This window comes from Notolepis coatsorum, assembly GCF_963971535.1.
Source record: "Notolepis coatsorum genome assembly, chromosome: 4".
Lineage (NCBI taxonomy): Eukaryota > Metazoa > Chordata > Actinopteri > Aulopiformes > Paralepididae > Notolepis > Notolepis coatsorum.
This window is the reverse complement of record NC_140168.1, coordinates 7086390-7110402: the sequence shown is the minus strand read 5'-3', so window position 1 is coordinate 7110402 and position 24013 is coordinate 7086390. Positions and strand designations below refer to the sequence as shown.

The 24013-nt window shown below is 46.0% G+C and overlaps 1 protein-coding gene across 1 annotated transcript in view; it reads right to left on the bottom strand.

The window, feature by feature from the left end:
* Positions 1-15655, bottom strand: part of LOC311227334 (mitochondrial adenyl nucleotide antiporter SLC25A24-like) — a 40884-nt gene extending 25229 nt beyond the window's left edge. Inside the window, exons 1-4 of the mRNA XM_084312938.1 lie at positions 15389-15655; positions 11575-11701; positions 3546-3633; positions 3074-3185 (exon numbers count right to left, since the gene is read on the bottom strand). Of these exons, the coding sequence (XP_084169064.1) occupies positions 3074-3185; positions 3546-3633; positions 11575-11701; positions 15389-15580 (519 nt within the window). The 5' untranslated portion in view covers positions 15581-15655. The remainder of the gene's footprint in view (positions 1-3073; positions 3186-3545; positions 3634-11574; positions 11702-15388) is intronic.
* Positions 15656-24013: the final 8358 nt, after the last annotated feature.

Genomic DNA, 24013 nt, shown 5'->3' with positions numbered 1-24013 from the left:
TGCTACCGTTTCTGTTTGTTTATTAAAACCGGTGGATAGGCCAATGCAATGCCGTTATTATTATTATAGGCTACGATGGCGAACAGTGTCATTTTGATTTATTGTCACGGTCAGCTGAGCCGATCAACGTTCTGAAGGATTATCTGAAGAAGTGCCTATTTATGTGCAATACCCTTTGATTTTAAATGATCCATTCTATTAAAAAGAATAACTGAATTTAACTGAAACTGAAAATTGCAACTGAATTTAAACTGAAACGGAAAATAACAATTTTGTGTGTTTTTTCCCCGAATTTTCGAATATTCGGTCTTAAGAACGGTAGACTATTCGAAAATGTTTTGGGTCAGTCATGCACATCCCTACTACACTTACTTCCTTCTGCTATAGGTTTCCTCTCTTTATCACTTCGGTTCTTGTGACGAACACATTCTCTTGTGACAGAGTTCACACAACCTTCACACACACACAGCTCGTCCTCCTCCATGACGCGGTCTGATGCAGCAACTACTGGTCAACTCGCCGGCCTTAACCCTTTCACTACCACACTACAGACGGTTAACTGCACAATAACGCCATAAGAACATCCAGACAATATTTCAGTAGCATAACGCACGCAACCAAAAGGTTACAGAACAGGTCAAAAGACCATATGGTATATATAGTAGGCATATAGGGCTCGTCTAGGACAACTTGTACAATGAATATTAGATGATGAATGAGACACAAAACAAGAAAATTAAATGACACCAAGAAACTGGGCTCCTATATATTCTCTGGTTCGGCTAACGGTGCTTTGTGAGATCTCAACCGTTGTACTGCATGATTTACGCTGCTCTCTCTCTCTCCCTCTCTATTTCTCTCTTTCTCCCTCTCTATTTCTCTCTCTCTTTCTCTCTTGTGTTTCTCTCTCTCTCTCTCCGTGTTTCTCTCTCTCTTGTGTTTCTCTCTCTATTTCTCTCTCTCTCTCAGCTGAGACCAATCACGTCTCATGCATGTACACACATACACACAAACAAACATATACACACACACACACACGGACAAACATACACACACACACACACACACACACACACACACACACACACACACACACACACACACACACACACACAGACAAACAATTGCTTTGGTTTAGGTCAACTAGATATAGCTACTGCTACACATTCCACTGCTGCTAATGCTCCTGATACTAATTGTAGAACCTGTTTGTTTTCAACAGTAGTCACACACATCAAAACACAATACACATACTCTCTCTCTCTCTCTCTCTCTCTCTCTCTCTCTCTCTCTCTCTCTCTCTCTCTCTCTCTCTCTCTCTCTCTCTCTCTCTCTCTCTCTCTCTCTCTCTCTCTCTCTCTCTCTCTCTCTCTCTCTCTCTCTCTCTCTCTCTCTCTCTCTCTCTCTCAGTTAAACTACAGTCACATTATCCAGTATTTTACGAGGACCATAAAAGATCTCATGCAGTATTTATCGTGGGCGGTAGTGATGCAACGACCTCTCAACAGCAACACAAACGTCCAGATTGTTGAATCCTACAAATACCTGGGAACTGTGTTTTTGATCGTAAACTGAAGGTCAACTTTTAAATACAGAGTCCATTGTCAAAAAAGGTCAGCAGAGGATCTACGTGTTGAGAGAGCTGAACTCTTTTAATGTTAGTGCGAAGATCCTGAGCACTTTTTATGGTTATTTTCTTAACATTTTCTTTTATCTGCTGGTGCAGTGGCCTATCTATTAAAGATAAGAACAGCCTACAGAATATTGTGAAAGTGTGCTCCAATATAATTGGAGTGAAACAGAGAGACCTATGTTCTCTCTGGACGGACCAGGTGGTCAAGAAGGGGACGAGCGTCACAAACCAACCTCTCCACCCTCTGTCTCAGCGGTTTTCACTGTTGCCTTCTGGCCGCCGTTATGACATTCCGTTGAGTAGGACCAACCTGTTATGCCAAATCTTTTGTCCCCTCGGCTATCAGACTTTTAAACACAGACGGTAGTCACTTTAAGTAGCCTTTTACACCTAGTTGTCTGTTTTTACTTTTACTTTTACTGGACTGTGTATAGCATGGAATGTTGTTGTCGTCGTTGAGATGTTTTTGTTGTCGTTGTTTCGTTACTCGTGCAAAGCTACAATTATGAATTGCCCCACGTGGGATCAATAAAGTAGTCTGAATCGGAATCTGAACGTTTGTTCAATGACTCATTGTGTAGACTACTCACTAACCTTGTGACCTTTTTATTTTGTTTGTTTGTAAAGACAGTGTGCCTTTATATTACACTGCAGTGTGTGTAGTTGTGCAGTATAGTAGAGAATGTATAACATGTTTAATACAGAGGTACCGGGCCTTTTGTTTTGCTCTATCATTTTTCGCAGCAGATTTAAAGGAACACGCCCAACATTATGGGAAATGTCATGTGCTTACCATCTTCTCTCTGTGCGCTCAGTAGAAACGCAAGCGAACGCTGCAAGCTAGCTTAGCTTAGCTCAAATGAATGTAAACGGATAAGGACCAAGGAGCCAAGCTTAAAACTCCGGGGGGGGGGGGGGGGGGGGGCGAGGTGTTTTTGGCCAACAGCTACTGTATAGGCTAGCTGGTCCGTATCTGCTGCTTCCATTCGATTGTGCTAAGCTAGGCTATCATGCAGCCGGATAGCTATCTACTGAACGCTGCAGAGAGGAAATTGATATCTACATAACAGTATTTTCCTGTCCGACTCTGGAGAAGACGGTAAGCACATTTCCCATAATGTCGGAGTGTTCCTTTAACTTCCTTTAACAGCATGGGTGTGAAACCCAGAAGCTGTCGCTGGAAATCACGAGAGTCTCGAGTTATGAGATTAGTAATAATGAATACGACAGAGCGGCCAAGAGAATCATGAAGGATCCCAGTCAATCCCAACAATGGACTCTTTTCTCTTTACTGGGGGAAGGGAGGGGAGGAGAAACCGATTATGAGGACAGTGTGTGTGTGTGTGTGTGTGTGTGTGTGTGTGTGTGTGCGTGCGTGCGTGCGTGCGTGCGTGCGTGCGTGCGTGCGTGCGTGCGTGCGTGCGTGTGTGTGTGTCTCACCGAGGAGTGCTTCCAGAAGCGTATGATCTCGTTCAGGTTGTGCGCGGGGTTGAAGAGGAAGTGTTGCCTCCACTCATTCCAGTCCACCATCCAGGTGCCGTCGATGTCCATACTGAGGAGACACACAGCAATCTGAGTACCGAGTACCAAGCGATCTAACATCACTGAAGTCAAACGTCATCGATTATTACCGAGTACCAAGCGATCTAACATCACTGAAGTCAAACGTCATCGATTATTACCGAGTACCAAGCGATCTAACATCACTGAAGTCAAACGTCATCGATTATTACCGAGTATCAAGCGATCTAACATCACTGAAGTCAAACGTCATTGATTATTACCGAGTACCAAGCGATCTAACATCACTGAAGTCAAACGTCACTGATATATTACTGAGTGAGTATCAAGCGATCTAACATCACTGAAGTCAAACGTCACTGATATATTACTGAGTAAAACGAGGTCAAACCTATGTAGGATCTTCAGGGCGTCCTCTCTGGAGACGTCCATGCCCAACTCCGAGAGGGACTGCTGCATCTCAGAGGCATCGATGCGCCCTGCGGTGCAAGAAGGAGATATTGAGAGGTGTGATCATGCGATATGTGAACCGTGAACACTGGATGTTAACCTATGCACCAATGATACATGGTTTTTATCCACTTTTTCTCCCATTTTCTATATTTTCTCCCATCCCAATTTCGTATCATCCAATTCAACCCTCCCCTGTCACGGACGCTGTTTCTTGCCTCCCACGAGCCGGCTGCAATGTGGACTAAGTCATACATAGCACAAGTCCCCTCCGGTACTTGAGGTAACAGCCGTCGCATCTTTTCACCTGCGCAGCTCGATCTCTCAGTGGCGAGGAGTAACGCGTGGGAGGCTCACGCTGCCCCCGACACTTCCTGATTCTACTGCGCAGGCGCACCAACCGACCTGTAGGAGTCGCTGTCCACAACGCCCGATCCCCACCCATCAGTTTCCCACCCCCTAATACGGCCAATGTGTATTAGTATGGACGGCCAGCTAAACTGAAAGCAATGTGGATTCATTCATGGCGAGCGCCTTGCCCACTACGCCACGTAGCCGCCCTGATGAATGATGCTTTTTATACATTTAAAAAAAACTGAAACATGAATACTACTACGAATGCACTTTATTAGATGATGCACTAAGAATGCTCGATGCCCTTCAGATGCCACCGTGCCACTTGCAACCAGTGACAACAACAGGGACAACGATGGAGATAAGTCCTTGGACTTTTAGTTTTATCCCTGACAACAAGGCATGGGTCGGTGACCAACCTTGAACTTAGCTCTCGCTGGAAGTGGAAATCATGAGTCTTGAGTATAATGAGATTATCACCGGTATATAATGAAGACGACACAAAGGCCAAGAGAACGTTAGGTTATGACTATAACCAAGTTCTGTTAGTATAGCGACGCTCGGCATCGCTCTCTGCACTATCTCGCATACGTGCACGCGCACTGAATAAAGACCACAATGTACCTTTAATCCCAATATTCGTCTGACCACACCCCTATCAGCTTACCCATATAAGCAGGGGTGGGGCCACCCACTCTCCTCCTTCCCAAGCTTTCGCCACAAGGCGAGGTCAAAGGCTGCAGCGGCGTCGGATGCCGAGCGTCGCTATACTAACAGAACTTGGTTATAGTCATAACCTAACGTTCTGTATCGTATCGCTCTCGCTCGGCATCGCTCTCTGCACAAGGGAGGCCGAGCGAGAGCCAACGGCCGACAAATACACCCCGCTGACAGCCCCCCACAAACCATCAGAACAGGGAGGGCCGAGCCCCCCCGACCCACCCTAATGGCGGGCACCCCCCCTATTAGGGGCTTCACGGGAGGGCGACGGACCCGACCGTGCGAAGAGGCACTCAAGCAACTCAACGCACAGGGTGAGCAGACCGTGGCTTGACCCCACGACTACACACACGCACAACCCGCATGCCACCCGGGAACGAACGGAGGAACAACCTCGTTACTGCCCCCAGAATCACGGGGTCAAGGGCAAACCCAACCCCGTGGCAAGGCCGTAGCAGCGGAGCACGAAGGAAGACCCAGACCCACCAAAAGGACTGGACTCCCTAGAATGGGGGCCCGGAGAAGTCCATGATGCCAGCATCAAGACCCCACCAGGTGGGCACGTAGTGCCCCGCCCCCCACATCGCCAGCGTATTCGGACAAAGGCCCCTCAGTTACTGCACCTGGTATTCCCAGGCGGAATCCCATCCAAGTACTAACCAGGCCAGAACCTGCTTAGCTTCCGAGATCGGACGAGATCGGGCGTGTTCAGGTTGGTATGGCCGTAAGCCGAGCGGGCCCTGTCCCCCCAATAGTACACCGCCTGGCACACTGACCCTGCAGAACAGGCAGTCAGCATGGCCGTAAGCACACAAAAAAGGTTAACCAACGGAAGCAGGCAGCGCACCGGGGAAAAACCAGGCAACAGGCTGTTAACCCTAGCCTGGAGACTGCGGACGAGACAGGCGCCAGAGGGGACAGCTGAACACAGCCGCCCCGGCGGAAGGAGCGTAAGCTGGCGGTGTTGCATGACCAAGCCTCCATTTAAAAACCCCCACCCAGAGGGGTCGAGGCAGAGAAGGCTGACACGATTGGCAGACGTCATGAACGTGCAGGGGCACCCTCAAACGGTGAACCCGGGAGTTGACACTGCTCCAACACACCAGGGAATCAACCACCTCGGTGTTACCCAATGCGGTGGTTGTTCCTATAACCCCTCAAGAAAAAACTCCAAAACACACCTGCGGGTATACACCGGCTATACCGCAGTACAAGTGTTTCAGTTTCCAAAAAGGGTTAACCCAGGCCTACGGGTCGCAAACATCACTTCGGACCGGGCCTGGCGGTACGGGAAGCACAGGGTCACCAGAGGAGGTCAAAAAACCACCCCCACAGGCCCCTCTTCGCCATGCGTGAGAGAGGAGCGAAAAATAATGGAGAACCAGCCCCTAAGCACACCGTACCTGGTATTCCCCGGCGGTCTCCCAACCAAGTACTAACCAGGACCAACCTGTGTAGCGGCCGAGATCCGACGAGATCGAGCGCGTACAGAATGGCATGGCTGTAAGCCATGCCCTAACCACGCCGACATGCCTACTCCAGGAGAAGGGCAGATATGCGTGTTGATCTTAACATGAAAAGAAGGCGCCACCCAGACGTTCGGACGAACCGCGCCTGGTGGCCCACCCCAAGGGCGTGAGACCCCACCACATATGTTCAGATCCATCCCGTCATCATCCCCCAGACATGAACGAGAATCCGTCGACAACCCACCCAGGTCATGGGATGTGGTCGTCGGAAGAGGAAAAACCCCCATCTCAGTTGCTTTATAAAAACGCTGTTTCAACCACAAGCAACCAAGGCGTGCCAGTCAATCGCCTGTTTACAGCGAGCTAGCACTATACGTGCGTCGGGACACACCCCCATCAATGAACAGGCTATTTAGACCTGTCATTGAATCCCCAAGGCGCCCAGGGGAACGACAAGAGGGGTGTGACACTCCCTAACTCCAACACTTCTGGAATAGAAAGAAGGAAGCATCAACAGTATGTATCCCAGTCTACACAGCCGGGGTAAAAAATGTTCACATTTTTACATCCCACCACCCTCCCATAGGAAAGAGACGGGGATCCCCAGAGAGACTTCCCACGCGAGCTGTACAGATTGAAAAGAATATATTGCACCTTGAGCCATGTAAAAAACTGGTTTTAGGGCCTCCGGGGAAGAGGCACTGAACCCATACACACTCAATAAACGAATTGAATCGAATATACATACAATAGAAAAGGACCCTTCTAGAGGGTCCACTCACTTTGACAATCTGAGGAGGAAGGCTCTGTACTCTGATGGAGGCTTCCTCACATGGAAGAAGGAGTCCGAACTCACAGAAGGCCTGAATAGGCGCTTGGTGAGGAGGAGCCCTGACCACCCCCCCTGAAAACAGATCCATCACATGGACCTGAACAGCACACGGAAGTCCTACCAACAGAGACGCGCACGGTGACGTACTCTATGGCGGGGGAATTCCTGCGGTGCACACGCCCAATATACCAGGCCGTGGGACCAGGAACTCCCTGGTCCCACTTTTTTTCACAATGAGAGAATACATCATTCTTGATTAGTATCGACCACAGGCCTTGCTAAGCACACATGACAGCAACCAAACCAATTTCCCTTTAGGAAATAAGTTTCTCCAGCAGATTTAGCACAACCTCAGCAATCAAGCTAAGAGTTACATCGTATCCCTACCACACAAAAGACACAATTAATGCACAACATGTCTGATAGGAGGATGAAAAAGTCCCCAGGGAACCGGGGGGGAAACACAATCCTCCTATTTTACCCTCAATACGGCCAGTTAAAACAGGAAAACCTGTTAATGTGTGAACACACTGTTCATTGTCATTACAGTCTGAGAAAGAACATTCTTTTACTCACTTGTCACCAAGCATAGCTTCATAGGTTAGTTACCTTAGTTGCGAGTACACGGTACATATAAACACCATGATGTTTCTCACACAACAACCAGCACGGAGAAGCTAACTGCCAGTGACAAAAAACAGCTCACACATAACCCGCAACGTATCCTAAATGCATTGCAACAACACACGTTTTGGGAAAAAACACCGTTATTCACAATACATTTAGCAAAGTAAAACCAGAAGACGTGTTATGAGGTCTGGTCAACCCCGTTCCTACCCGGAACGCAGATCAGCGAAGTGCAGTCACAGACACCGTAGGAACACAGCCGCTCCTGTGTTGTCCGAACTGGGTAGCGTCACCGCCCCAACCCGTACTACAGTCCCCCGTTGATGCAACCTTGCCGTCCAGGCTCAGGGCAGGGTCGACGAAACATCCCCTGTCAAGGATGACGTCGCGGTCAAGAGTGTAAAACATGTTAAAATCAAAGCACGTTCAACAGAATAGCATCAAGCTAACGGCCGCTCCAACCGTTCGGGTGCTACTGCTTCTGCTTGCGAGATGCCGAGCTAACGACGCACGCGATCAGAAGCGAGCTCACGGCGGCGCGCGAGAAGCTAAGCTACCCCGCGCCAGCCATGGCCCATAGCAGCAAGCTAACGTTACCTAGCGACCGACCACGACATGCTAGCCCCGCAGCTAACAGCTGACTGGCTATACCGTAAGCTATGAACATGTAAACAATGACATAACACTCACCCAGACAGGCCGCCGTTCTGAACCTCTCCTCACTTTTTAAGAGAAAAGAGAAAACAAGATGTCAACACCGCTTCACAACGGTGACTTTACCACACCCGACGGAATCAGCACAGTACCAACTGGCCTGTGTAGCTGACTTTGAACATGAATCTGCCGCTATCGCACATTACATGCACATATCCCCTCGTGAAGGAATACTCTCATTTGGATATGAAAGATGGGGCCTTAACACGGTGACAGAGAGAATCCACTCGTCCAGAACACACAGGGATCACCAGTGTCAATGGTCGCGGCCCACTAGTTAAAACTATAATGGTCTTCAGACCAAGGCCTTCTGTCGCCTAGGTGGCTGAACAAAGGACCCTAGCCTGGGGCCGGTTTCCATAAACTTTGTCAAGTAGCCCCCATAGCACTAACAGACAAGTGGAGCCCGCCAGCAAACACTACTCACCCAACCTGGAACGCACCGCTTCTCACAACAGCGGCATGTCCGACAGTTCAGCTGTGGCCTGACAGGTTTCACCCCAACAAACACAGCAAGGAACTGCAGTTGAGAAGCATGCAGCGGCGTGCTCCCAATACGAAAACCGGTGGAGGGTTTTTAGAATGATCATCATCTTCCAGACACTCCAGTACGAAGACAATATCGCCGTATTTTCTCGAAAATAGTGAGAGAGAAAATAAAGATATGATGTCAACGTATCCTTGTTTCCCAAAGCTGCTCCTAAACCTTTCTTCCATCATGGTGTCAAGTGTGGGGATCTACCGAGGCACTTCTTCCTTGTGGTGAAAGCGAGAAGGAGGAGAGTGGGTGGCCCCACCCCTGCTTATATGGGTAAGCTGATAGGGGTGTGGTCAGACGAATATTGGGATTAAAGGTACATTGTGGTCTTTATTCAGTGCGCGTGCACGTATGCGAGATAGTGCAGAGAGCGATGCCGAGCGAGAGCGATACGATACAGAACCCTAAACAGGATCCCGGCCAATCCCAACACTGGTCGCTGCCACACGCCGCGCCCCCAAACGCCAACACAGAGAGGCTCGATTGATTCAATCAATCAATCAATCGTGCATTAGCTACCACCGACAGGCCCTCCGGATCCCACATGAGGACCGTCTAGTGACTGTACAACGCTCCTTGGGCCTCATTCACGAAGCGATATAAGAATAGATTTCCTCTTATTTTGTTCTTAACTATAGCATTTTCTTTTCCTTATTTTGTTCTTGCCTGGGATTCAGCCATGTTTTCTTATTTTTCTCTTGACCCCTTTCACTGCCACACTACCAACGGGTTAACCCTTTCACTGCGACAATACACAGAAGGTTAACCCTTTCACTGTCTGCCACACTACCAAAGGGTTAACCGTTAACCCTTTCACTGCGACGCTACAGAATGTTAACCCTTTCACTGTCACACTACCAACGGGTTAACCCTTTCACTGCGACAATACAGAAGGTTAACCCTTTCACTGCCACACTACACCCTTTCACTGCGACAATACACAGAAGGTTAACCCTTTCACTGCCACACTACACCCTTTCACTGAGACAATACACAGAAGGTTAACCCTTTCACTGTCTGCCACACTACCAACGGGTTAACCCTTTCACTGCGACGCTACAGAATGTTAACCCTTTCACTGCCACACTACCAAAGGGTTAACCCTTTCACTGCCACGCTACAGAAGGTTAACCCTTTCACTGCCTCACTACCAAAGGGTTAACCCTTTCACTGCGACAATACATTAGGTTAACAGACAGTTAAGAAAACAATATAAGAGAGTTAAGATGTACTGGGACTGCCCACCAGTTAAGATATTCTGGAAAGAAGTGACCCAGCAATTATCAAATCTCTTAATTCTGAATATACCTGTACCTGTATTACTGCTGAATGATGTTTTTGAGTATGCAGTACCTATACAGCTAAAGAGATTGGTTTTATCTGGTATTACAGTGGCTAAAAAACTGATAGCATATGTGCCGAAAGGTCTGGATTCTTACATATCTCGATGTGATTTATCTAGAAATATCTACAGCAAGAATTTTGGGTCTCAATTAATCCAAATTGACAATGTGGTTAGAAGTGGTGGAGAGAATAAAAGATAGCATATAATGGTAGTGTCTGGTTAGGAGCGAAGATAATGGATGGATTATCCATTGGGGGGTCCAGGGTGGGGGGTGCGAGCAAGAGCATAATAAGTGTGTAGGGGAATAGATAGCAGGTATTAGGGGCATATCTTGTATAAGACATTTATCTAAACGGTGATTTAATTTGATGTGCACTGTTAACAATGCTGTATATCTAATTGTGTGTTGTCATGTTTGTTTATATGTTTGTTTAAAAAATAATACAAAAATAAAATACAAACAAATAAAAGAGAGAGTTAAGAGAGTATTGGTGAATGAGGCCCATTGACTGCATCATAGTCACATATTCCTTTTCGCAATGCATTACTGTTTTCTTTTTGCATGTCTCCTGGATTGTAAATTACACTACTGGTAACACTCAGTCTTAACATTATGTAACTTAAAGCAGTTTAATTGGAAATATGTGAAGTTTTTCCAGAGAGTTCTTTATAAGAGCTTTATTAAGTCACTTGAGTTTATTGAGTTTCTTTACTGCCATTGACGTTTATATTTTTTTTTATTTATTGAGGAGTTTCCTTCCTTTTGCAGTCTAGGGGGAGGCGTACAGAAGAAACACTGTATTAATGTGCGTGCAGGCGTGCGTGTGACAAATAGAGACTTTGACTTGATGCTTTGACTGTTTAACAGTACTGTATATTTGCATATCTTGTATGTCACAAATGTAACAGTACTGTATGTCATGTATTGTCATAAATGTCATGATATATATCTGTATATCTGTATGGCCCCCGTAAATGTACAAACCCCCCCTCCCACCCACCCCCTCCTAATGTACAGTTTCCTCCCCCTCGTATGTATATATTGTCTGTTAGGATTTTTTGTTAGGATAACAGTACTGTATATTTGCATATCTCATATGTCACAAATGTAACAGTACTGTATGTCAGACATGTCATGATATATATCTGTATGTTGCGTATGTCATTAATGTCATTATGAATTGAAAATGGGGGACCCCGATGTAAACAAGACGAAAGTCTTTCTCTGGTCTCTGCATCCCCTTAACAATTGTGTGTATTGAGCCGTACTGTATATTGTACCCATTCTGCAATCTGTTAATTAAAGTTTTCAATCAATCAATCAATGCGACTTGAAGTCATAACAGTGTCATTCGGTGAGTCACAGCCTACCGTCGTTGTTTTTGTCGAGACTCTTGAACGTCAGCCGTAGTTTCTTCTCGTGGTCACTCAGGTATCTGGTGAACTCGCTGAAGTCGAGGCATCCGTCTTTGTTTTGATCACCAGACGACACTATTTTCTGTAGAGAACACACGGGTGTAGTTTGATTGATTGATTGAAAACTTTATTAACAGATTGCAGAATGGGTACAATACAGTACGGCTCAATACACACAATTGTTAAGGGGATGCAGACCAGAGAAAGACTTTCGTCTTGTTTACATCAGGGTCCCCCATTTTCAATTCATCAGGACATATATGACATACATGACATACAGATAGTCAGTACTACTACATCTATACATTTATGACATACCAGATTTGCAAATACAGTACTGTTTGTGATACAGAAGGAGTCAAGAAAAGGGAGTATATACATTTGACGTAGAAACTGTACATTGGAGGAGGTTGGGTGGGGGGGGTTGGGTACGTTGGGATATTGACAACCATACTGGGTAATTTACATTGGAGGTGGTTGGGGGGGGGGGGGGGGGGCGGGGGGCACACTGTATAAACAAGTAACACTGTACATTGAGGGGGGGGGGGGAGACACTGTACAAACAAACAAAATTGTACATTGGACTATTGACAAAACCATACTAGGTAAATGACTGTACATTGGAGGGGGTTGGGGGGGGGGGGGGGCACACTGTATAAACAAGCAAAACTGTACATTGAGGGGGGGGGGGGGACACTGTACAAACAAACAAAATTGTACATTGGACTATTGACAAAACCATACTAGGTAAATGACTGTACATTGGAGGGGGTTGGGTTAGGATATTGGTTAGTGGTTAGTGGTTAGTGGTTAGTGGTTAGTGGTTAGTGCCATGCTCCAGATAAAGCTTGTGGTTTGGTCGTCTGATGGTGAGAGCTTTGTGACGTGTCCTTATTTAACCTGTACAGGCCTGTTTGGGGAAAACAATAGTGTATGTATGTATAAGTAGTCTGATGGGGGGACCCTGATGTAAACAACACGAAAGTCTTTCTCTGGTCTGCATCCCCTTAACAGAATTGAATTGAATTGAATTGAAAACTTTATTAACAGATTGCAGAATGGGTACAATACAGTACGGCTCAATACACACAATTGTTAAGCGGATGCGAAACTGGCCCCTACAAATGTCCTAACCTAGTTGTACAGTAAATGACCAAGTAAGGCTTTGTCAATATTCCAATGTACAGTGTAAAATGTGTGTGTGTCCCCTTCCCAACCCCTGACCCTGATGTAAACAAGACGAAAGTCTTTCTCTGGTCTGCATCCCCTTAACAATTGTATGTATTTAAGCATTACATCACGCGCAGGAGTGGTTTGTGACCAATAAACCATGCCTAGGGGTGGTCGTTAGACCCCCCTAGGCATGGTTTATTGGTCACAAATCACGACTACAAGTGGTGTAAAGCTTTTATACAACTGCCAGATTCATCCAACCTTATTTCTATACAATAAACACACATTAATCGAAGATTTATTGAAAAAACCATCCGCCAGAAAAAGTAGTTCCCACAACTACAAAAAAGACAAGTTGCCTCCATGTGGAAGCAGCTTGAAGTGCATCCAACCAAACTAACACATCCAACTGTGTATTATTGGAATGATTGAGAGAAGTTGCCTCATGTGGAAGCAGCTTGAAGTGCATCCAACCAACTAACACATCCAACTGTGTATTATTGGAATGATTGATTGAAAATTGTATTACCAGATGCAGAATGGGTAGTTTGGGTACAATACAGTACGGCTCAATACACACAATTGTTAAGGGAATGCAGACCTACTTTCCATAGAACTTCATTCTTAGATGCTTCTATATAAAGTAGGTAAAACAAATTAAAACGTTTTCTTTGCCCTATAGGAAAAAAACGTTTTCTTCGCCCTATTTTTTTATTTATTTCTTTTAGCCTAAACTTAACCAGTTGGAAACCAGGGGTACAGTAATAAAATTAGCAATCAACCAATCAATCAATTCAATAGACCATGCTCACTTAAAACAGCGCTGCTTCTCTCTCAGTCTGACTCCCCCGCTGTTGCAGACAGGAGTGTGTGTGTGTGTGTGTGTGTGTGTGTGTGTGCGTGTGTGTGTGTGTGTGTGTGTGTGTCACAGTGTGTGTGTGTGTGTGCGTGCGTGTGTGTGTGTATGTGTGTGTGTGTGTGTGTGTGTGTGTGTGTATGTGTGTGTGTGTGTTTGTGGGTACGCCAGCGTCGGACAGTGTGAGAGAGAACGCTGCAGTCAGTAGAAAGTAGGAAGGAAGAAATTTAAATCAATCAATTAATCAATCAATCAATCCGCGATTTTTCTTTTGTTCTAGATTGACTCAAGACCCATCAATTACATCATCCAACATTGTTTAAAGGACTAACACATTCCCCTTGACAGAATCGCTTCATATTTAGTCGTTATGGTGCTTTCAACATAACCATTTGTTGTCCGCGATCTTGTTTTCTCCCGGAGTGAGCCGGGGAGTGATATGTGATTCGGTTGTGGGCGGGTCCTGAGCCCAGGACCGTGGATTGTTGCCAATAAAGACGTGTAAATGGCCAATCAGAATCGAGAAATTTGCATGCCGTTGTATAATGAGCTGTACTGTACTGTACCCATTCTGCAATCTGTTAATAAACTTTTCAATCAATCAATCAATGCAGACCAGAGAAAGACTTTCGTCTTGTTTACATCAGGGTCCCCCATTTTCAATTCATCATCAGTTGTGTGTATTGAGCTGTACTGTATTTGTACCCATTCTGCAATCTGTTAATACAATTTTCAATCAATCAATCAATCAAGTCTGTTCTGGGCAGCTATTTGGGAGTCTCTCTGCATCCCATCAGATCATCTGTTCGGAGCACACTGGTCTAGATATACAGTAGGCCGGTGGTTCACAGTATAGGGCTGGTCTCTCATCATACAAATGCAATAACAACATGAGGCCAAAAAAGGGTTTACGTACAATTTGCATGCCAGCTGGAAAAAACTAATCTGCATCTGCATGTGACCATGAATTGAAAATGGGGGGGGACCCTGATGTAAACAATTGATTGATTGATTGAAAACTTTATTAACAGATTGCAGAATGGGTACAATACAGTACGGCTCAATACACACAATTGTAATAAGGGGATGCAAACCAGAGAAAGACTTTCGTCTTGTTTACATCAGGGTCCCCCATTTTCAATTAATCAGGACATACATGACATACATGACATACAGTACTAAATACCTATATATACCTATATGTCCCGATGCCATAAATGTCATGTATGTTGTGTATGTCATAAATGTCTATATGAATTGAAAATGGGGGACCCTGATGGAAACAAGACGAAAGTCTTTCTCTGGTCTGCATCCCCTTAACAATTGTGTGTATTGAGCCGTACTGTATTGTACCCATTCTGCAATCTGTTAAATAAAGTTTTCATTCATTCATTCATTCACAGATAGACAGTACTGCTACATCTATACATTTATGACATACCAGATTTGCAAATACAGTACTGTTTGTGATTGTTGGGTAGGAGGGGTGGGGGGTGGGGAACACTGTACAACTGTACAAGCAAACCTGTACATTGGAATATTGACAAAACCATACTTGGTCATTTACTGTACTTTGGAGGGGGTTGGGTTACACAACAAGACGAACGTCTTTCTCTGGTCTGCATGATCTGCATCCCCTTAACAATTGTGTGTATTGAGCCGTACTGTATATTGTACCCATCTGCAATCTATTAATAAAGTTTTCAATCAATCAATCAAAACCATGAATTGTTTTTATACCTGGGCAGCTCCCTGGCGGAATATGCCCATGTCTTTGAGACCGGCTCTCAGCTCAGCCACGTCCACCTTCCCATCTCTGTTGGTGTCCAGCTTGTCGAACAGCTCCTGGTATGACCTCTTGCTCTCGGCGTCCCAACACCGCGCCTCTGACAGCAAACACGTCCGTATGATCGACTGATACATGGTGGACATTAATATGTAGTAGTACACAGTAGTAGTGCTGCAGCAGAGATGACTGACAGATGTTGTCCCGATGGATGGATTATTACTAGGACATGTTACTGTCCATGCAATAATAAGATTAGACCCATGCGCGTCTTGTTATTTGTGTTTAAAAAATATATATATAGAAGTTCCCGACGATTAGATGTTTAATTGACACATTCCCTTCTTGAGCCTTCTTGCAGCAGAGACGAGTGAGAAACCCTATCTGTGCGAGTTGTATTTCAAGACAGGAACTGCAGCAGTCGAGGGCGGGGCGATCCCAATAGCATGCAACTGCAGAGCCGCAGAGCCAGCGGCGCTCTCAACGCCGGCGGCGTGTAGCTTAATCCCAGCGGAAGAGTGCAAGAGCGCTTCCGCATACTTCGCCATACGCCAGTACGGTAATGCGCATTTCCTTTTCCTTCGCCCAGGTGCTCGCTCGCGCGCGCGCATGCGCATGAGATCCCCGCTTGGTTCGACGCTTTGGTTCATATTAATCACATATTAACACGCTTTGGTTCATATTAATCACATATTAACGCTAACGCGCCATATTAGCACACATATATACACGCGATGGACGCAGCAGGCGATCATATTAATCACATATTAACACGCTTTGGTTCATATTAATCACATATTAACGCTAACGCGCCATATTAGCACACATACACGCGATGGACGCAGCAGGCGATCACTGCTACTGTTATTCAGCCGCGCCGAGGTACATGATTGATTGAGTAGTTCATACAAGACATTATCCTCTAAGCCAAGCTGCACTTTAACATAGGCCTGGGTTGTTTTTATTTCTGTTAGCGCTGCCACTCTGCAGTATTGATTGATTGATTGAAAAGTGTATTAACAGATTGCAGAATGGGTACAGTACAGTACAGCTCAATACATACAATTGTTAAGGGGATGCAGACCAGAGAAAGACTTTCGTCTTGTTTACATCAGGGTCCCCCATTTTCAATTCATCATTATATGACATACACGACATACAGATAGACAGTACTGCTACATCTGTACATTTATGACATACCAGATTTGCAAATACAGTACTGTTTGTGATACAAAAAGTGTCCAGAAAAAGAGTGTATAATATACATTTGATGTAGAAACTGTACATTATACAGTAAACAGACATCACTGATATAGAGTGTCTGGTCAGTAACATGGGTCTAGAACCCACCTCACCCCTGCCCACTTTGACAACCTAGGATGGCGTAGAGTAGACGACAGAGTACATTTTCCTTTTTGAAAATCATCTGACATGAAGGCGTAACACATTTTTGTTGTTAATATGATTTATATTACTGGTAGTTCATACAAGACATTATCCTCTAAGCCAAGCTGCACTTTAACATGGGCCTGGGTTGTTTTTATTTCTGTTAGCGCTGCAGATATAACAAAGAGGTCTAGCTGAGTCAATGTTGGCGGTTTTGTTGAACATTGTACGTCACAGGAGAGAAACCGTGTATTCAAAGAAAGCTATTAAAATAGTCTTTGAATCTAAATATACTTTCTTTGTAAAAATTTTCATAATGTAGCATTTGTGTGTGTAACGTACTGTAAAAAATAAATGTTTTTTCACAGGAAATTCACTATTATTTTACAGATTACTTTTGTTTTTCTACTTTAAGTGTAAATGCCATACAAATATAGTAAATTACCTTTTATCAAAATATTAACCATTAAATAAAGGTTGTAATTAGGGCTGTCAGTTTATCTGTATGTCATATATGTCCTGATGAATTGAAAATGGGGGACCCTGATCATGTAAACAAGACGAAAGTCTTTCTCTGGTCTGCATCGCCTTAACAATTGTGTGTATTGAGCCGTACTGTATTGTACCCATTCTGCAATCTGTTATTTTCATTCAATCAATTTCATTCAATCAATTTTATGAATGACCGAAAAAACAATGTTACAAAGTAAAGTTGACAGCTGCGTTTGTATTCCATAATTAAAACGTTGTGTTAACGTTACAATGTACAGGGAAATAACATTATGTGGTCCTCGTTTGGATAATATGTAAAGTACAGTTGACAGCTGCGTTGTGTTACGTTGCAATGTACGCGGAAATGCTGCGTTGTGTTGCAATGTACTACATGCATTCCATTTCGGCGTCTGAGCTGGGCCTGGGGGGGGGGGGGGGAAGAAAATGCGCATTTGGAGGGCGTTACCGCGGCCAATCAGGGCAAAATGCGGAAGCGCTCTTGCACTCTTCCGCTGGGATTAACACAAGGTCCGCCGCTCTCTGAGGACCGCGCCACCCACCCAATGGCTTTGATTGATTGATTGATTGAAAACTTTATTAACAGATTGCAGAATGGGTACAATACAGTACGGCTCAATACACAATTGTTAAGGGGATGCAGACCAGAGAAAGACTTTCGTCTTGTTTACATCAGGGTCCCCCATTTTCAATTCATCGTAACATAATGACATACATGACATACAGATAGACAGTACTGCTACATCTATACATTTATGACATATCAGATTTGCAAATACAGTACTGTTTGTGATACAAAAAGTGTCCAGAAAAGAGTGTATATACATTTGATGTAGAAACTGTACATTGGAGGAGGTTGGGTAGGTGGGGTCACTGGGGTGGGGTTGGGTGGGTGGGTGGGGGGGGGGGGGGGGGGGGGTAGGGGGGAACTGTACATTGGAGGTGGGGGGGGGGGGGGGGGACACTGTACACTGTACATTGGAATACTGACAAAGCCATACTTGGTAATTTACTGTGAATTGGAGTATTGCACTGTGCGGGCACAGCTGTGAGATCCGCGCAAGGCCAGTTATCTTGAATGAATGCGTTTATTTAAACTTTAATTAACAGATTGCAGAATGGGTACAGTACAGTACAGTACAGTACAGTACAGCTCAATAATACACACAATTGTTAAGGGAATGCAGACCAGAGAAGGACTTTCGTCTTGTTTACATCAGGGTCCCCCATTTTCAATTCATAATGACATTTATGACATACTCAATATACAGATATAAAAATCTAATCATCTAATCTAAACTAACTAATCATGACTTTTATGACATACATATATGCAGTACTGTTACATTTGTGACATACAAGATATGCAAATATACAGTACTGTTAAACAAAGATCCTAACAGTAAATATATACAAGGGGGAGGGAACTGTACATTTATGATGAATTGAAAATGGGGGACCCTGATGTAAACAAGACGGAAGTCTTTCTCTGGTCTGCATCCCCTCAACAATTGTGTGTATTGAGCCGTACTGCAGATTTTGACAACAAAATTAACAATATGATGCCGCAAGTTCTGTTATATTTCAATTGCCTTACTTATTTACATAAATATAAGGTAACGGTATACTTTTGCTATATGCTATACACTCTATGTGATGTGGTGTGGGTACGTATGATGGTAATTAAGGAATGGTGAATATTATGTTTAATGTAAATATGTGTATACTGGATATGAACAGCAGTATTATAGGCCTACAGCAGTATTGTACAGCCAGTAACTATACTTTTGCTCACACAATATCTTGAATGAATGAGTTTATTTATTTCGAACATAAATTTAAAATAAATAATAATAAAAAACAAGTAATAAACAGATTAAAACAAACAAGCAGTTCATGTATAATATTGTAAAATAGCTTAGACATAGCCTACTTGCATAGAATAGTCATGTATAATAAATAATGTATAATATTGCTGGCTGTACAATACTGCTGTAGGCCTATAATACTGCTGTTCATAGCCAGTCATAAATGTCATGATTTGTTTAATTTCATTTGAATTCAGCCATTGGGTGGCGCTGCTGAGCGGTCCTCAGACCGCCGGACCTGAGAGCGCCGCTGGCTCTGCGGCTCTGCAGTTGCATGCTTCTCCGGAAAAGCAGGAAAGGGAGCCTATAATAATAAACAGGTCATTCTGGTGACTTTTCCGTCCTCCTCAGGATATATAACTCGTTATATGTTACTTAAAATGAATCACATGTTTATAATGAAAGGCTTTTATTATATATTGAGGTCATATTTATAACATTAACACACAAAAATGCATGTACTATATATATATATATATATATATATATATATATATATATATATATATATATATATATATATATATATATATATATATATATTATTAAATAAAAAATGTTAGGCACATACACCCCTTTTTACAATGTCCCCAAAGCAAATGTTCAGTTTCAATTAGAAACATTTGCAATATAATTATAAATACGTTGAAATATGCTTTTATTATCATATAGTTCAAGTTAAAAACTCTCTAATTATAAATATATATATAAGTGGATAAATTAATGTTATTTATTATTTGTATTGAATTTACCGTGTGTCCCCAAAATTGCATTCCACCCTGTTAGTTCATAGTTTTTTGTTATGGTTTGTAACCGACCCCAATCGCACAACACAAGACAGGTATGATGGTTTGCCAAGAAACAGATATTTATTTAGAACAGGGAAAAAGGGCACTGTCCCTTTAAGGGAGAAAACACAAAACACTGGAATAACACAAGAGGGGAAGGTAAAGTGCCTTGAAGAGGTGGGCAGGTAAAGGGAACACTATGGGAAGGTAAAGGGAACGCCTAAGGGAAGGTTAAGGGAACGCCTTGGGAAGGTTAAGGGAACGCCTTGGGGAAGGTTAAGGGAACGCCTTGGGAAGGTTAAGGGAACGCCTTGGGACAGAGGACTAGGGACTAGGAGAGCTAGGGATAGAGGACTAGGGACTAGGAGAACTACGGATAGAGGACTAGGGACTAGGAGATCTAGGGACAGAGGGACAGGTACTGGGGAAACATAGGGAACAGGTTCTGGGGAACAGAGGGCCAGGTTCTGGTGACAGAGGGAACAGAGGCCCGCGGAGGCGGGCTGGGGACAGGGAGGAACTGGGGACTGGTGGGAAAACATCTGGGCCGCTCTGCAGAACAGAGGAGAGGGTTAATATTCAAAGGGAAAAACAGAGCAGAAGCAGAACAGTCCAAAAAACAAAGTAACAAAGTAAATACTATCTTCGTGTGAACAAACACACAGTGGGAGATGGAATGTCCAAAATAATATCCAAGTGAGAACTAAAGGAGGCAATACGCTGGGAGAGTGACATCACAATCAAAACTCACCCAGGCGTATGCGTAATGGTACAGGAACAGCAGCGGGAACGGGGGCAAGAGGCATTACGCTGAGTGAGTGACATCACAATCAAAACTCACCCAGGCGTATGCGTAAAGGTACAGGGACAGCAGCGGGAACGGGGGCAAGGGCACTACGCTGAGTGAGTGACATCACAATCAAAACTCACCCAGGCGTATGCGTAAAGGTAAGGGACAGCAGCGGGAACGGGGGCAAGGGCACTACGCTGAGTGAGTGACATCACAATCAAAACTCACCCAGGCGTATGCGTAAAGGTAAGGGACAGCAGCGGGAACGGGGGGCAAGGGCACTACGCTGGGTGAGTGACATCACAATCAAAACTCACCCAGGCGTATGCGTAATGGTACAGGGACAGCAACGGGGCGAGGGCATCGCCACCGGGTGGCTGGCTGTCCGAGCCGAGGAACAGAGCGCTGGAACAGCGGCGGTGGCGAGGATGTCGTCCACCGGGTTGCCGCTGTCGGAGCCGAGGAACAGAGCGCTGGAACAGTGGCGGTGACGAGGGTGTCGTCCACCGGGTAGCCGCTGTCGGAGCCGAGGAACAGAGTGCGCGCCACACCTTGGTGTGCGCGTCGGAACAGTGGCGGTGGCGAGGGCGTCGTCCACCGGGTAGCCGCTGTCGGAGCCGAGGAACAGAGTGCGCGCCACACCTTGGTGTGCGCGTCGGAACAGTGGCGGTGGCGAGGGCGTCGTCCACCGGGTAGCCGCTGTCGGAGCCGAGGAACAGAGTGCGCGCCACACCTTGGTGTGCGCGTCGGAACAGAGAGACGCCTCGGGGTGCGTCTGCGAGGAGGAGTGCGCCAAGCACGAAGGTCTGGAAGATGCGCGTCGGCGCGCTGAGGTCTGGAGAGCGTGCCAAGCTCGAAGGTCTGGAAGATGCGCGTCTGTGCGCTGGTACGGAGGAGCGTGCCAAGCTCGAAGGTCTGGAAGATGCGCGTCAGTGCGCTGGTACGGAGGAGCGTGCCAAGCTCGAAGGTCCGGAAGATGCGCGTCCGCGCGCTGGTACGGAGGAGCGTGCCAAGCTCGAAGGTCTGGAAGATGCGCGTCTGTGCGCTGGTACGGAGGAGCGTGCCAAGCTCGAAGGTCTGGAAGATGCGCGTCAGTGCGCTGGTACGGAGGAGCGTGCCAAGCTCGAAGGTCTGGAAGATGCGCGTCAGTGCGCTGGTACGGAGGAGCGTGCCAAGCTCGAAGGTCTGGAAGATGCGCGTCTGAGCGCTGGTCTGGAGTGGAACACTGGAATACCTCCCGTAGAGAATTAGAGAGCGCAGTACAATGTCTCCTCCACAGGCTACGGCGACAGCAGATGAAGGCTGGAGCAAACATCTCAAGGCTGGAGAGATCCATCTTACAGCATTGGTAGACCAGAGGATCTCCCGAAAGAGTCTAGATGTTAGAGAATATGACTCAGCATGAATACAACACGACCCCACGCCAAAACGAGGGGAAGCGCCCTGGTATTTAAAGCCCACAGGGGGACTAATTAGCCTGCCACCACAGGTGCGAGAGATAATAGAATATCAAACAGGTGTGGCCACTAAGGGTAAGGAACGAGAGGGTGGGGGCTAGAGAGAGTGAGTAGGGAATTCCTAACAGTAGGCTTAAAGAAGACAGAGAAAAGGTAGTGAGCAGCGGGCAAAACCTCACAGTACCCCCCCCTCAACGGGAGCCACCCGGCGACCCAAAACAAATACAGACAGAGTGGCAGGGGGCAAAACAAGAGGTACTGGCCAAGCCAGCAGGGGAAGCCACCACAAGAGTGGGGCTAGCAAAAGAAACAGGGTCGCCGAGGGGTAACTAGGGTAGCAGAGGGGCAACAGGTCTAGAGGAACTGGGTCTAGAGAACTAGTCTAGCGAACTGGGCAAGAGAACTGGTCTAGAGAACTGGTTTAGAGAACTGGTCTAGAGAACTGGTCTAGAGGAACTGGTCTAGAGGAACTGGGTCTAGAGAACTGGTCTAGAGCAACTGGTCTAGAGGAACTGAGGGGCAAGCAGGGTAGCTAAGGGGTAACCATGGAAGCACCGGGAAAGGGCTAGCAGAGGGAAGGTTAGCTGCCAGGGCACTGATAGCTACAGGGCCTATGCTAGCTGTACTGCTACATCAACATAGAGGCTGCGCAAGCTGCCGGAGCCAGGCTAGCAGAGGGAAAGGGTAGCTGCCAGGGCACTGATAGCTACAGGGCCTATGCTAGCTGTACTGCTACATCAACATAGAGGCTGCGCTAGCTGCCGGAGCTAGGCTGGCAGACAGGGCTGGACCAGCATGAGAGCACAAGCTAGCTGGAAGGACAGTCCTAGCTGTGTGAGAAAAACTGACCTTGCTAGCTGAAAGGGCAGTCCTAGCAGTGGGATAAACTACACAAAAAAGTGGAGGCCATGCAGAGGGACCGGGTTAGCTGCTTGGGCCTGGCTAGCTACAGGGCCTATGCCAGCTGCAAGGCTGCATTAACATAGAGGCTGTGCTAACAGCCGGGGCCAAGCTAGCAGACCGGGGCCATGCAGAGGGAAACTGGGTTAGCCGCCAGGGCATGGCTAGCTACAGGGGGGTCAAACAGGGCAAAACGGGAAGCAAACAGGGGAGCTAACCGGGGAGACTAACAAGCTAAACAGGGGAGTAACAGGCTAACAAGGGAGCTAAACAGGACTAACAAGGAAGCTAACAGGGCTAACAGGGGAGCTAGAGGGGACAAGAAAAAAAAAAGGCAAACTCAACATACACCGTCTGTGCTGGCTGGGGTCGTCGATTTGGTGGGGTCGTACTGTTATGGTTTGTAACCGACCCCAATCGCACAACACAAGACAGGTATGATGGTTTGCCAAGAAACAGATATTTATTTAGAACAGGGAAAAAGGGCACTGTCCCTTTAAGGGAGAAAACACAAAACACTGGAATAACACAAGAGGGGAAGGTAAAGTGCCTTGAAGAGGTGGGCAGGTAAAGGGAACACTATGGGAAGGTAAAGGGAACGCCTAAGGGAAGGTTAAGGGAACGCCTTGGGAAGGTTAAGGGAACGCCTTGGGGAAGGTTAAGGGAACGCCTTGGGAAGGTTAAGGGAACGCCTTGGGACAGAGGACTAGGGACTAGGAGAGCTAGGGATAGAGGACTAGGGACTAGGAGAACTACGGATAGAGGACTAGGGACTAGGAGATCTAGGGACAGAGGGACAGGTACTGGGGAAACATAGGGAACAGGTTCTGGGGAACAGAGGGCCAGGTTCTGGTGACAGAGGGAACAGAGGCCCGCGGAG